The sequence below is a fragment of the Nerophis lumbriciformis genome, linkage group LG24, assembly GCF_033978685.3.
Source record: "Nerophis lumbriciformis linkage group LG24, RoL_Nlum_v2.1, whole genome shotgun sequence".
NCBI lineage: Eukaryota > Metazoa > Chordata > Actinopteri > Syngnathiformes > Syngnathidae > Nerophis > Nerophis lumbriciformis.
In genome coordinates, this window is record NC_084571.2 from 27,022,183 (window position 1) to 27,038,340 (window position 16,158).

At 40.8% G+C, this 16,158-nt stretch overlaps 1 protein-coding gene across 1 annotated transcript; it reads left to right on the top strand.

Annotated features, from left to right (window-relative positions):
- The first annotated feature begins 382 nt into the window (after positions 1-382).
- Positions 383-14,531, top strand: cnp (2'',3''-cyclic nucleotide 3'' phosphodiesterase). The gene is made up of 4 exons (XM_061981857.1): positions 383-527; positions 7,282-8,586; positions 8,663-8,787; positions 13,411-14,531. The coding sequence occupies exons 2-4, from the start codon at positions 7,317-7,319 to the stop codon at positions 13,867-13,869; spliced, it is 1,854 nt and encodes a 617-aa protein (XP_061837841.1). The 5' UTR covers positions 383-527; positions 7,282-7,316; the 3' UTR covers positions 13,870-14,531.
- Positions 14,532-16,158: the final 1,627 nt, after the last annotated feature.

Genomic DNA, 16,158 nt, shown 5'->3' on the forward strand with positions numbered 1-16,158 from the left:
TTATTTTATTAATTTAAAAAAAAAAAGAAGAACTTATCTTCACCATACCTGGTTGTCCAAATTAGGCATAATAATGTGTTATTTCCACGACTCTATATATCGGTATTGGTTGATATCAGTATCGGCTGATATCGATATCGGTAATTAAGAGTTGGACAATATCGGAATATCGGATATCGGCAAAAGCCAGTATCGGACATCCCTAATTATTATGTATTATTATTTAATACTCTCTGTATGTGCTTTTGTTTTCTTTCCTTGACATGTTTCGCTGATGTTGAAAGTGCCTTGACTTTTTGTGTGTGTTTGTTGTTCAATTAAAAAAAAAAAGAAAAAAGAAAAAAGAAAAAAAAAAGTCCACCACACTTCCGGTCTGTGTAGGGCGTGGCATTAGCCCCGCCCCCTTTGCGCGCCCCCAGCAGTATCGTGCAGGCCTTGAAGAGTGGCTCGTGAGCGTGCATGTGGCAGGTTAGCTTGTCATTGTACGCCGAGGCGAGGAACGCGTGGTCAGCCTCTCTGCTGCTAAGGTAAGCTGGCGTCTACAGCACACAAAACACGCCTAATGTCGCTTTTTGCTCTTCAGAATCCTCCCCAAGTAGTTGAAGTTGAGACGGCGGCTCGTGTTCTCGCAAACAAATTAACAAGACTTGATTGTGCTAATTGTTTGTGTCCTGTGCTAGCGTCGCATTGTGCCAGGCTAGCACCTTGCATCGCCTTAAACAACTTTAAATATCTAACATTAGCATTTTTATAGCTTTCAGTTCTCTGTAAACGAAACACTTGGAGGAAAATAAATGTTGCGTTTATTGTGTTGCGTCTTTGCACAGATATACTGCATAAACTTAATTTCACTTTGGCCAGCTTTAGTCATGCAGTCTCTATAAATATCGAATGATTAACTTTTTGCGGTTGTTGTGTTCTAGAAGCTTCCTCTTTCTGACTCATGACGACACGTTCGCACATCTGCTAAATGAAGCACAAAACTGGCATAAAAAAAATAGTAAAGGGTGTGCAGCATCTCGCCGATAGAGGGCGCTGTGCTGTGGCTGGCGCCATATGGCCGTTTGTTTGCCCCGTTTTTTGTCTTGCTGCCCTTTGTCTGCGTCTGCTGGCACTGTGTGGCACACTTAATTCTGCCATGTTTCTTTTGTCTGCCCCCTTTAATTTCGACATTAATTCGTGTACTGAATTCCAATAAATGTACTCCATATGCGAGCTACAACTGTTGGAAATTCTTTCACAATTAAAAAAAAAAAAAAATCTGCTTTCTTTTTTATGGACACGACCAGGGTTGTTAATTTTAAAATTCATTAAAATCTATTCCTAAAGTCTCCAATTGTAAATTGATTGATTACTTTGAGTATTGTAAAGTATTAGTTTATTTCACGTGTATAATTATATGGTTTATCAGATATTTACAATTTTGCATTTCAACATATCCAAAAAGAAGTAGGAAGAAGCACCGTTTATTTAATCCGGCCTGATTTTCTGTTTCTTAGCAATCAAGTGTTCACATCTTGAACTCAATCTATAACACAATCAATACATATTTAATACTTTTGAATTAACAGTATTTTCTAAATATGCAATTCTCGTTTGTCAAAATTCAATATGTATATCAGAATTCTTCTTCTTCCTTGTAATTAAAGTTAAAGTACCAATGATTGTCACACACACACTAGGTGTGGTGAGATTATTCTCTGCATTTGACCCATCACCCCGTGGGAGGTGAGGGGAGCAGTGGGCAGCAACGGTGGCCGCGCCCGGGAATAATTTTTGGTGATTTAACCCCCAATTCCAACTCTTGATGCTGAGTGCCAAGCAAGAAGGTAACGGGTCACATTTTTATAGTCTTTGGTATGACTCGGCCGGGGTTTGAACTCACAACCTACCGATCTCAGGCCGGACATTCTAACCACTAATCAGAGTTTGAACAGTTTTTAAACTTTTTTTTTTTTTTTGGGCTACATGTGAGGGTCAAAATGGGACATCTGTTTTATGTTAGCATTTTAGCAAAATTTGTACTTTCTAACCCAGGGGTGGACAATTATTTTTTTACCGGGGGCCGCATGAGCAACCCGAGCACTGCTGGAGGGCCACATCGACAATCTTTCAATTAAATTTTGCTCAATATTATTTTTTTAAATACCGTAAGATAAATAATAATTAATAATAATTTCATTGAACCTAACTTAACTTTATACAAAAGCAGATTGCTTTTGATGGTTTTATTTTTAACACTGTCTTACACAACACTTCCTGATGTATAATACAATGCAAAAATGTCCATTTTACCATCAACGCATCAGCCTCCTTTGCGCGCTCTTCATCAGATTACGGTATTTTTCCTCGTGCTTCGTCGTGTAGTGGCGATTCAAATTATATTCTTTAAACACAGCAACATGTGTACCACAAATTAAGCACACGGCTTTACCTTTAATTTCTGTAGAGAAACACTTGGCAGTGCATGTCTTGTTGGAAACACGGCATTCGTCATCAACTTTTTTTTTTAGCGTGAGCTGACATCTCGGTGGTAACCGGGCATCACTTGTCGCTGTGCACCTTCACTCACAGGTTACACCCGGACATACGTCCATAAATAACAATTTTCAAAATAAAAGCAGCACAGTTGTATTGCACGCACGACATAGATGTTTTTTTAAAATGTATTTTGTAATTTGTGATTGCCGCTGTTCACATTAACTCACAATCACACGCACACGCGCATACGTCCACACTGTAATAATCCCAGGAATGTAGGCTCATACAACTTCTTTGTTTGTCTTGTCTTTATTGTGCAAGATGCAATTTAACCACACAACAGCTCCAATGTGTGTCTATTCTCTTTCCCGGCAAAACTCGAACTCCTACTTCCTATCGACAACGTCACTTCCCTATATCTCCCGGAAGTCCCGCCCCCCAGCCAAAGTCATTGGCTAACACCCCGTAGCCAGCCGCTACAACACGGAAGTAATACAAATAACGCTTTTCAAACCAAAAGCAGCACCGTTGTATTGCACACTCGACATAGATACTTTTTAAAATGTATTTTGTAATTTATGATTGGCCTCACGCGGGCTGGACAGGGACGCACCAAGGGCCGAATGCCCAGATCTGTTCTAACCTAATGTTTTGTTACTTGGCGCCATTGTAGAAGTACTGTACGCTAGCTGTTCTTGTTAGCATGCTAACGTTTCAGGCGAGCATTTTAACTAACTCAATACGTTTTAACCTAATCCAGGCATGTGATTTTTTTCCGACTATAGTCGGAAATCCGTCTTTTTTTTTATGTCTGTAAAAATAAATACAAATATTTTCTTTTTCTTTTTTTTCGACCTACGATGTGTGTTCAAATCTTGATCCTTCTCTTTTCCATACCTGCCAACAACTACGGTTTGCCCGTAACGAGTGCGGTTTTTGATAACATCTGATGATTACAGCTGCAGTGGTTAAAAACTACGGTTTCCATTAAAAATGATTAACTTAAAAATCCCAGTTGAGTAGCGAAGCAACTCCACGGGCAGCGGACAAAATATACAGGAAACATCAATGATTGGTTGGTTTACGTATAAGAAAGTCCATGATTGGTTGGTGGGTTTACTATGATGAGTCACGATTAGTTAAAGGGGAACATTATCACAATTTGAGAAGGGTTAAAACCATTACAAATCAGTTCCCAGTGGCTTATTTTATTTTTTGAAGTTTTTTTCAAAATTTTACTCATCACGCAATATCCCTAAAAAAAGCTTCAAAGTGCCTGATTTTAACCATCGTTATATACACCCGTCCATTTTCCTGTGACGTCACATAGTGATGCCAATACAAACAAACATGGCGGATAGAACATTAAGATATAGCGACATTAGCTTGGATTCAGACTCGGATTTCAGCGGCTTAAGCGATTTAACAGATTACGCATGTATTGAAACGGATGGTTGTAGTGTGGAGGCAGGTAGCGAAAACGAAATTGAAGAAGAAACTGAAGCTATTGAGCCATATCGATTTGAACCGTATGCAAGCGAAACCGACAAACGACACGACAGCCAGCGACACAGGAGAAAGCGAGGACGAATTTGGCGATCGCTTTCTAACCAACGATTGGTATGTGTTTGTTTGGCATTAAAGGAAACTAACAACTATGAACTAGGTTTACAGCATATGAAATACATTTGGCAACAACATGCACTTTGAGAGTGCAGACAGCCCATTTCAGGGCTGTCTGCATTTAAATGTTTTTAAGCTAAATTATTGGTAAACACAGTTTATGTATAATAATTTACGTAAAACTGCGAGTAATGAATAAAGTTTTCATCAATTAATATATTCTGTAGACATACCCTCATCCGCTCTCTTTTCCTGAAAGCTGATCTGTCCAGTTTTGGAGTTGATGTCAGCATCTGCTTTGAGTGTCGCAGGAATCCACACATTCTTGCCATCTCTGTCGTAGCATAGCTTTCGTCGGTAAAGTGTGCGGAACAAACGACTGATCATTTCGTCGGCTTTTCCCACAGCCTCGTATTTTGAACAAATTTCGTCCAATTTCTTGCCACTTTCGCATCTTTGGGCCACTGGTGCAACTTGAATCCGTCCCTGTTTGTGTTGTCACACCCTCCGACAACACACCGACGAAAGTGAGAAAACGGCGGATTGCTTCCCGATGTGACGTCACGTGACGTCATCGCTCCGAGAGCGAATAATAGAAAAACGTTTAATTTGCCAAAATTCACCCATTTAGAGTTCGGAAATCGGTTAAAAGAATATATGGTCTTTTTTTCTGCAACATCAAGGTGTGTATTGACGCTTACATAGGTCTGGTGATAATGTTCCCCTTTAAGATTAGGGCAAAACACTAGGGACAGGCCAATCAGAGGCAAGATAGGGCAGGTCATCCAACCAGGAAGGGAAATCACAACAGAGGCGGACATCTCAAATGACGAGAGAGTCGGAGAAGGGAAGAGGGAATATTCAAGCAGGTGATTTATATAATAAAAAAACTAGTGGCAGAGGGATTCTCTTCCTTAGATTTTTCTTTTAGTGATGTACACTTCCCGGAAAACCCAAATTTGGACAAATGTATGCGTCTGGATAAAACAATGGCCAACACATTAATTTTAGTTGTTTACCATGTAAGCCCAGATCAAAACTGCTCTGGACATGGAAGAGGTGGAATACACATTTATGAACACACATGATTGTGGCAGACATGTGATGACTTTACTACAGTATAGCCTGTCTAAATGCTACATTTAATTTTCTTTGGTGTTTTAGAACAAGACAGTAGCTGACATTTTGTTCATTATTTCTACAGTTTATATTTTGACATTGACGTTGAATCATTTTGAAACAAACATGACTGGAAGATATTTATTTCATGCTATAAATTACAAATGGCTATTCGGATAAAGGAAGTTGGCTAATAGAAAAGTGTTTGTACTCTTTATGATTTTTGCATTTGGAGCAATTAGAAGTGGAAAGGGAGTCACAGAGATAGAAATTGGCTATAAAATCTAAGGCAGAATCCACTAAAGCAGAAAAAAGGAAAATGCAAGCTGCTAAGGAAGGCTCATGTCAGAGCCATCAAGGCAAAAATGCCAAAGTAATGTGTGAATGAAGCAAAGTAATGTGTGAATTATCTAAATAACTAGATGAACCACCTGTGGCTGTCAAGTGAACACTAGAAAGGATGTAAATACTGTACAGAGTAGGCTATCCCATGTGGTTTCTGTGGATGTGAGCACAAGTTGTAATTATTGTAGTGACTAAATAACATAGTGACTGAAACAGACCTAGTGATTCATTTGGATGAATAGGGCAATGTTTTTCAACCTTTTTTGAGCCAAGGCAAATTTTTTGCGTTGAAAAAATCTGGAGGCACACCACCAGCAGAAATCATTAAAAAAACGAAAGTCAGTTGACAGTAAAAAGTCGTTGTCGCAATTGTTAGATATTACTTTAAAGCATAACCAACCATGCATCAATATAGCTCTTGTCTCAAAGTAGGTGTACTGTCACCACCTGTCACATCACGCCGTGACTTATTTTGAGTTTTTTGCTGTTTTCCTGTGTAGTGTTTTAGTTCTTGTCTTGCGCTCCTATTTTGGTGGCTTTTTCTCTTTTTTTGGTATTTTCCTGTAGCAGTTTCATGTCTTCTTTTTGAGCGATATTTCCCGCATGTACTTTGGTTTAGCAATCAAAAATATTTCAGTTGTTTTTATCCTTCTTTGTGGGGACATTGTCGATTGTCATGTCATGTTCGGTTGTACATTGTGGATGCCATCTTTGCTCCACAGTAAGTCTTTGCTGTCGTCCAGCATTCTGTTTTTGTTTACTTTGTAGCCAGTTCAGTTTTAGTTTCGTTCTGCATAGCCTTCCCTAAGCTTCAATGCCTTTTCTTAGGGGCACTCACCTTTTGTTTACTTTTGGTTTAAGCATTAGACACAATTTTACCTGCACGCTGCCTCCCGCTGTTTCCGACATCTACAAAGCAATTAGCTACCTGCTGCCACCTACTGATATGGAAGAGTATTACATGGTTACTCTGCCGAGCTCTAGACAGCACCGACACTCAACAACACATTTGCAGACTAAGTACTGGTTTGCAAAAAATATTGTTAACCCAAATAGGTGAAATTAGACAATCTCCCACGGCACACCAGACTATCTCATGGCACACTAGTGTGCCGCGGCACAGTGGTTGAAAAACACTTTAATAAGGTATGTATTTATCTAAACTCTGTGGATAATTTTTTAATTCTCTCAGAACTAAAACATCTTTAAATGGTGCTTTTCTTTGCTAATTTTTGCATGTTCAATTGCTGAAAAACCAGGAGCTTTGCCGCCCCCAGACCCCGGCTTATTTTCAGTCTTTCATTAAGTTCAAATCACATGGCTGCTAATCATTGATTTTTGTTCTTTCAGGCCATCTTAGAAGTACAGTACCGGTATGTTAGCGGTTTACCTCTTAGCATGCTAGTGCTAACATTCTCACATTAGCATGTTCATATTTTATGCTGGCATTTAGGCTAATTATGTACGTTTTAACCTAATCGTGAACTTTTTGTGTACCGTTACACCCCTAGTTAAACTGTATTTAGGTTGTAAACGGGCTATGAAAATTAGATTTATAAGAAATAATTCCTACTTAGTGGAAATTAATTTACCACTAACCAATAAACAAGGGTTAATTGTAATTGGCTCTCATTAGATTGAGTGCAGGTATACCAAATGTGATTAATACATGAAGTAAAATAAATGTTTCTTAAATGGTTTGTCGTATTTTAGGTACATGTTGAAGTTGTGACCCATCAAGCCCAAACATGGACCCCGAGAACAACTGTGAGGTTTCGCCCGTGGTGGAGAGTCCGCAGCAGCAGGAAGAGGAAACGACCGTAGCGGCGGCGTTGGTAATGGAGGAAGTGGTTACACAGCTGGAGCATTTCACAGAACCTGAGGAGCCAGCAGCTGACGAGGAGCACGTGGTGAACGGTACATTTACCTATGGCGACGCGGGGACAGAGATCTTGTCAGAGAAGAAGGAAGAAACAGAGGCTGAGGCTGTCGTGCTGCCGCAAGAAATGGCTGCATTGCCAGAGAGCAGCTCAGAGCTGGACCCTGATTCAGATGACTTGCCAGAATTGATTCCAGAAACGGAGCCAGCAACCCAGGAAGTGATTACACGGGAGCTCCACGCAGAACCACGGCTTCCCAGCCCGGAGGAGAAGACTCTGGAACAGGTGGAGGCTGTGATGGACGCCGTGGCAGAGGATGTTATCAAGGAGGCGCCGCCGGAAGATAGTGGTGCACATGCAAAGGGAGACGCAAAGTTGGAAGTGTCCGCTGAAAAAACAGTTGAAGTTGTGGTGGCGGACAAGGAGGCAACATCTTCTGAAGCGGTGCCACCTGCAGAGCCCCAGAAGGAAGTGGAGCCAGAAAAAAGTGCTGAGTCAGTGGTTTCCACAGGAGCGGCGCCTGAAAAGGAGGCGCCAGCCCCCGCTGCTGGCTCCCTGGCGTTTGCCCTGCTGGATCAAGAGAAGACCAAAGATGCTCTGCGGGGCTCCCGCACCCTCGTCGTCCTCCGAGGCCTGCCCGGGTCGGGGAAAAGCTACCTTGCCCGTGTCCTGGCCGATGCCTACAAGGACCGCTGCTCCGTCTTCTGCGCAGACAACTATGGCGTGAAACCCGAGAACCAAGACACCAGCGCAGAGGGCCACAAGGCCCTGGACGCCGCCTTAGCAGCCTGCTGCGCCAACCCCTCTGCGCTCGTGGTGGTGGTGGACGACACTAACCACACGCAGGACCGGCTGGCCCGCCTGGGCGAGTTGGCCAGGGAGCACCGGCTGGTCGTCGTCTTCCTGGAGCCGCGCACGGAGTGGAGCAGAGACGCCGCTCGACTTGCCAAGACCACCGCGCGCAAACTCAAGCCGGCGCAGATTACATCAATGAAGCGCCAACTGGAGGAAATGTGCATTCCTCTCTTCTTTGCCTGGTTTCTGCTGACTCCTGTGCAGGACCAGCTAAGGTCCACAAACACAGACTTCCTGAAAGCACTGAGCACCTTGGACGCCTTCAAGAAACACATTATTGACTGTGAGTGTCCTCCTTAAAACTCATGTCTTTGCCATGTCCACCTAAGACTTTTGATGCAACTTCTTTTTTTTTGCAGTCACTGGGAAAGAGGAAGAGCTGGATCTGACGCAGTACTTCAAAGCCAAAGGAAGCCTCCATTGTACCACCAAATTCTGCAATTATGGCAAAGAAGCAGGCGCTAAAGAATATGCAGAGAATCCAGTAAGACACCATTGTTTGTTGGCTTGTAAACATGTTCATACGCTGCAGTGAAACCACCAAAGTTGTTTTCTACTGGGAGATCGTGTAAAGTGAGTTAATCCGTTCCAGGGTCAAACTATCATTACTTTAAGGCAGGGGTGGGCAAACTACGGGCCACATCCGTTGGTCCCTTTCAATCTGGCCCGCCAAATATTAAAACAGAATTGAGCAAAGATCTGTTTCGAGAAATGCCACAACAAAAATGGTTCTAGACTTCAACTCACTGGTAAAGAGTGCTCAACAACACTGCTCCCACTAAAAGACAGTGTTAATTTTTTGATGATATATTGTTGAAAGTAGATGTATCATGATTAAAGTAGCCCATGTTTGAGAAGCCTACTCTTAGTTCCAACAGATGTATGCTTTGAAATGCATCGTGTGCTCGCCCGGCCTGTCTGTCAATTTTCAAAAGCCAATGTGGCTTTAAGGTGTACAGCTGCAAAGTTGGCTAAAAAAGTTAGTGTCTAGCTGCAAAATGTAGTAAAAAAAAAAAAAAAAAGTTAACATGCTTACAAGTAGCATGTGCCAAAGACCAAGTTGTATGACCCTTGAGGTTAACGGCTGTAAATTGAGCTAAAGCAAGTTAGCATGCTGACAGTTAGCATATGTCAAGTACCAAGCAATATGACTTAGGTCAATGGCTGAAAACTTGCCATGCTAAAGTAAGCATGCTAATTAGGGGTGTGGGGAAAAAATCGATTCGAATTCATTTTTAAAAATGTATTTATTTATTTTTTAAATTAATTAATCCAACAAAACAATACACAGCAATACCATAACAATGCAATCCAATTCCAAAACCAAACCCGACCCAGCAACACTCTAACTTCAATAAACAGAGCAATTGAGGTGAGACACAAACACGACACAGAACAATCCAAAGGCATTGAAACAAAAATGAATATTATCAATATTAGTAACATTTTCAACATAGCAGTGATTAAATCCCTCTGACATTATCATTAGACATTTATAAAAAAAAAAAATTAAAAAAAAAGAATAGTGTCACAGTGGCTTACACTTGCATCGCATCTCATAAGCTTAACACACTGTGTTCAATATTTTCACAAAGATAAAATAAGTCATATTTTTGATTAATTTAATAGTTAAAACAAATTTACATTATTGCAATCAGTTGATAAAACATTGTCCTTTACAATTATAAAAGCTTTTTACAAAAATGTACTACTCTGCTTGCATGTCAGCAGACTGCGGTAGATCCTGCTGAAATCCTATGTATAGAGAATTGTTTTGAATCGGAAAAATATTGTTTTTGAATCGAGAATCGCGTTGAATCGGAAAAAATCGATCTATAATCGAATCCTGACCCCAAGAATCGATATTGAATCGGATCGTGGGACACCCAAAGATTCGCAGCCCTAATGCTAACAGCATGTGTCATATCAAAGTTATAAGACCCTAAGGCAGGGGTGTCAAACTCATTTTAGATCAGGGGCCACATGGAGAAAAATCTACTTCCAAGTAGGCCGGACTGGTAAAATCACGGCACGATAACTTCAAAATAAAGACAACTTCAGATTGTTTAAAAATAGAACAAGCACATTCTGAATGTGCAAATCATAATGTTTTTTTTTTTTTTTCACTTGCATGTTGCGGTTAATAGTATTCTACCTTTTAGTTGTTATTTATACTTTCTGAATAAATTATGTGGTAATGTTCACCAGTTAACTCATTGGTGTTAATTTTCAATCTATCAAGATAAAAAAAAAATCACATTCAAATTAGTGTTATGTAGTTTGCTCATTTTCCTTGACTGGTGCACTAACATCATGTGGTTTATTTTTTTGTACATACAGTATGTAGCATCATATACAAAGAATTGCTATTGCGACCTCTAGTGGACACATTTAGAACAGCGGTTTCTTTCATTAAAAAATTTCGGCTCATTTTTATACTTAGCAAACTCATCCGGGGCCGTACGTTTGACACCCCTGCCCTAAGGTTAACGGCTGTAAAATTAGTTCAAGTTACAATGCTATTGTTGGCATTCAAGCAGGCTCGTGTTAGCATGCTAATTGTTAGCATGTGTCAAGTACCACATTGTATTACTCTAAGGTGCAAAGTTAGCTTGTCAAATACCAAGTTATGTTTCTGAGGTGTTCGCAAAATTGGGTAAAACAATTAGCATGCTAACAGTTAGCATATGTCAAATACCAAGTTATATCACCCTGAGGTTAACGTCTTCAAATGTAGCTAAACAGTTGTCATGCTAACAGCACATGTCAAGTACCAAGTTACATGACCCTGAGGTTAACTACCGTATTTTTCGGACTAAGTGGCTCCGGAGTGTAAATCGCACCGGCCGAAAATGCATAATAAAGGAAAAGAACATAAGTCGCACTGGAGTATAAGTCGCATTTTTGGGGGAAATTTATTTGATAAAAGCCAACACCAAGAATAGACATTTGAAAGGCAATTTAAAATAAATAAAGAATAGTGAACAACAGGCTGAATAAGTGTACGTTATATGAGGCATAAATAACCAACTGAGAATGTGCCTGGTATGTTAACGTAACATATTATGGTAAGAGTCATTCAAATAACTATAACATATAGAGCATGCTATACGTTTACCAAACAATCTGTCACTCCTAATCGCTAAATCCCATGAAATCTTATACGTCTAGTCTCTTACGTTAATGAGCTAAATAATATTTGATATTTCACGGTAATGTGTTAATAATTTCACATAAGTCGCTCCTGAGTATAATCCGCACCCCCGGCCAAACTATGACAAAAACTGCGACTTATAGTCCGAAAAATGCGGTACTATAAATTTAGCTTAAAAAGTTAGCATGTTACCATTTGCATGCTAATATTAGCATATACGCACATATCCTTTTTTTGTCATATGCACCATCCCCTTTTCTGTCTCCTAAATTCTATTTATTGCGTCATTTGAGGCAAATTTAATCCAAAATGTACAAACCCGTTTTCATATGAGTTGGGAAATTGTGTTAGATGTAAATATAAACGGAATACAATGATTTGCAAATCCTTTTCAACCCATATTCAATTGAATGCACTACAAAGACAAGATATTTGATGTTCAAACTCATAAACGTTATTTTTTTTTTTGCAAATAATAATTAACTTAGAATTTCATGGCTGCAACACGTGCCAAAGTAGTTGGGAAAGGGCATGTTCACCACTGTGTTGCATCACCTTTTCTTTTAACAACACTCAATAAACGATTGGGAACTGAGGAAACTAATTGTTGAAGCTTTGAAAGTGGAATTCTTTCCCATTCTTGTTTTATGTAGAGCTTCAGTCGTTTAACAGTCCGGGGTCTCCGCTGTCATATTTTACGCTTCATAATGCGCCACACATTTTTGATAGACAGGTCTGGACTGCAGGCGGGTCAGGAAAGTACCCGCACTCTTTTTTTACGAAGCCACGCTGTTGTAACACGTGCTGAATGTGGCTTGGCATTGTCTTGCTGAAATAAGCAGGGGCGTCCATGAAAAAGACAGCGCTTAGATGGCAGCATATGTTGTTCCAAAACCTGTATGTACCTTTCAGCATTAATGGTGCCTTCACAGATGTGTAAGTTACCCATGTCTTGGGCACTAATGCACCCCCATACCATCACAGATGCTGGCTTTTCAACTTTGCGTCTAACAGTCTGGATGGTTCGCTTCCCCTTTGGTCCGGATGACACTATGTCGAATATTTCCCAAAATAATTTGAAATGTGGACTCGTCAGACCACAGAACACTTTTCCTCTTTGCATCAGTCCATCTTAGATGATCTCGGGCCCAGAGAAGCCGGCGGCGTTTCTGGATGTTGTTGATAAATGGCTTTCGCTTTGCATAGTAGAGCTTTAACTTGCACTTACATATGTAGCGACAAACTGTATTTAGTGACAGTGGTTTTCTGAAGTGTTGGTGATATCCTTTTAGAGATTGATGTCGGTTTTTGATACAGTCTGAGGGATCGAAGGTCACGGTCATTCAATGTTGGTTGATTTCTCCAGATTCTCTGAACCTTTTGATGATATTATGGACCGTAGATGTTGAAATCCCTAAATTACTTGCAATTGCACTTTGAGAAACGTTGTTCTTAAACTGTTTGACTATTTGCTCACGCAGTTGCGGACAAAGGGGTGTACCTCGCCCCATCCTTTCTTGTGAAAGACTGAGCATTTTTTGGGAAGCTGTTTTTATACCCAATCATGGCACCCACCTGTTCCCAAATAGCCTGCACACCTGTGGGATGTTCCAAATAAGTGTTTGATGAGCATTCCTCAACTTTATCAGTATTTATTGCCACCTTTCCCAACTTCTTTGTCACGTGTTGCTGGCATCAAATTCTAAAGTTAATGATTATTTGCACACAAAAAATGTTTATCAGTTTGAACATCAAATATGTTGTCTTTGTAGCATATTCAACTGAATATGGGTTGAAAATGATTTGCAACTCATTGTATTCAGTTTATATTTTCATCTAACACAATTTCCCAACTCATATGAAAACGGGGTTTGTACAACTTTGGAGGTTCCTCTGCACAATTGAAAGATGACTGCTGTTCTAGTAGCGTGTATTTCCTTGTTTCCTGCCCAGGTCGTAGCAGACTCGTACGGTTCGGTCTTCGAGCTGTCCCTGAGTGCCCTCTTCATCACTCCTCGCACCGCCGGCGCCCGAGTGCGCCTCACCGAGGAGCAGCTCCAGCTCTGGCCGTCTGACTCCGAAAAGGGGGGGCAGTCCACCATCCCAGGCGCCGATTCCTTGCCCGTCGGGAGCCGTGCCCACGTCACTCTTGGCTGCGCGCAGGGTGTGGAGGCAGTCCAGACGGGCCTAGACCTGCTGGAGATTCTGGTCTTGCAGAAGGAAGGCCAGCAGGGTGAGCTGGTGGCCGACATGGATCTGGGCCCGCTGCGCTACTACGGCAAAGGAAGGTGGATGCTGGAGCTCAAGGAGCCCATGTGCGTGCCGGCGTGCTTCTCCAGCTTCTACAAACATGAGGGGCCCGATGGCGTGCAGGGCAAAAAAGAACCCAAGAAGAAGTGCACCATCTTGTAAATGTCATCCAGGAGGAAGATGGCTGGTAAATTCAAGATGTGTGCCTTTTTTTCCTTTTTTTTTTTTTTTTTTTGCACCAGCACCCACAATGCCTTCTGTCTAGTGTAGCATGTCTGCCCACATGTCAGGACCTGTTGTAGGCTAGCATCCTAGCTAAAATGTGGACATTTCTGCTTCTCCCGCTGTGAGTCAACCATGTACTTCCATAGCATGCATCCCTCAGTAGGACCTCCATCTTCACGTGTTGCCTTTTTTGTCTCGTCCAATCATTTCCCAGCAGACTAGAAAGTGGTTATGTTGGCAAAAGAGGCCAAAGCTATCTGTCAAAGTGTATCGAGTGAATGTGCATTAGATCCTTCCTTGACATGTTTGCACTGTGCATTGTTTGAAAGGGAGATGGATGAATTTGGCATTCTCTTTTTGTTTTCATACGCTTGCACTTAAAAGAACGCTGTGAATTCAAATCGTGTTTTGCAACCTTTTTGTGCTCTGCAAGGCTGCGTGGCGTTGCTCTTTTTAGCCACTTTGAACAAGGCTTCATGAATTTCCATTTTGTAACATCTGACTTGGTCTGGAAGGGCAAGTTCTACTTTATGTAGCTCTTATGAATCACTATTTTTTGCACTTGTTTTGTACACATAATTAAAAAACATGATACTCCATCAATGTTTTCTGTCTTGTATTGACAATATGGAGGTTAATTTGCCTTAGAATTTCGTGAACTAATTTTAAAATATTAAAAAAATTGTGGTAAAAAAAAAATCCAGTTAAAATATCAATCAATCAATCAATGTTTATTTATATAGCCCTGAATCACAAATGTCTCAAAGGGCTGCACAAGCCACAACGACATCCTCTGTACAAAGCCCACATAAGGGCAAGGAAAAACTCATCCCAGTGGGACGTCGATGTGAATGACTATGAGAAACCTTGGAAAGGACCGCATATGTGGGTAAACCCCCCCCCTCTAGGGGAGACCGAAAGCAATGGATGTCGAGTGGGTCTGACATAATATTGTGAGAGTCCAGTCCATAGTGGATCCAACATAATAGTAAGAGTCCAGTCCATAGTGGGGCCAGCAGGACACCATCCCGAGCGGAGACAGGGTTTTAAAATTCGGTATAAATTATTTCAAAGCGCAAGACTTACTTCTATGTAGTTTAATTTGTATCTTAAAGTTCTACATTAAAAAAAAATTGTAAATGCATTAAAATTAAATGTAAAAGTTAAAATTCAGAGAACAAAAATTCACTGCAGAAATATGTGCTTCAAAATGCGAGACTAGTTTGTTTCTATTACACAAATAACTAGGCCAACTCAGTGGCCTAATGGTTAGTGTCCGCCCTGAGATCGGTAGGTTGTGGAGTTCAAACCCTGGCCGAGTCATACTAAAGTCTATAAAAATGGGACCCTCAGCATCAAGGGTTGGAATTGGGGGTTAAATCACCAAAAATTATTCCCGGGCGTGGCACCGCTACTGCTCCCTCACCTCCCAGGGGGTGATCAAGGGGATGGGTCAAATGCAGAGGATAAACCTCACCACACTGTGACAATCATTGGTACTTTAACTTGAACTTTCTTGGGCATAATCTATGTACTGAATATTTGCGTTTGAATTTTGTGAAAACAAATTTTTTTTACATCAAATAAAAATAAAAATATCTGCGTACATAGTGTTAAAAAGTCAGTGTATAGAAATTCAGTATTGAAAGTTTTGTGCAAAAAATTTCAGTCACGTTCACAAAAATCTATTGCTTCAAAACTCAAGACCCACTTCTGATAATTTAAGACTAAAGAACCTCATTGGCAACCTCATCGATTGCTTCAGTCTTAATTTACTGCAAGTGAGACTTGAGTTTCGAAGCAACAAATATTTCTGCACTGATTTTTCTTGCATGGAATTTTTATACAAATATTTTTTTTTACACTAATTTTAAAACAGTGTTTTTAACTTTTTAAACACATTTTGCTCAATTGTTTATTCCATGAAATTGTCAGCACAATTCGTGGCGCAGTGGAATAGTGGCCGTGCGCAACCCAAGGGTCCCTGGTTCAATCCCCACCTAGTACCAACCTCGTCATGTCCGTTGTGTCCTGAGCAAGACACTTCACCCTTGCTCCTGATGGATGCTGGTTAGCGCCTTGCATGGCAGCTCCCTCCATCAGTGTGTGAATGTGTGTGTGAATGGGTAAATGTGGAAGTAGTGTCAAAGCGCTTTGAGTACCTTGAAGGTAGAAAAGCGCTATACAAGTACAACCCATTTATCATTTATTTATTTACAAAAAAAG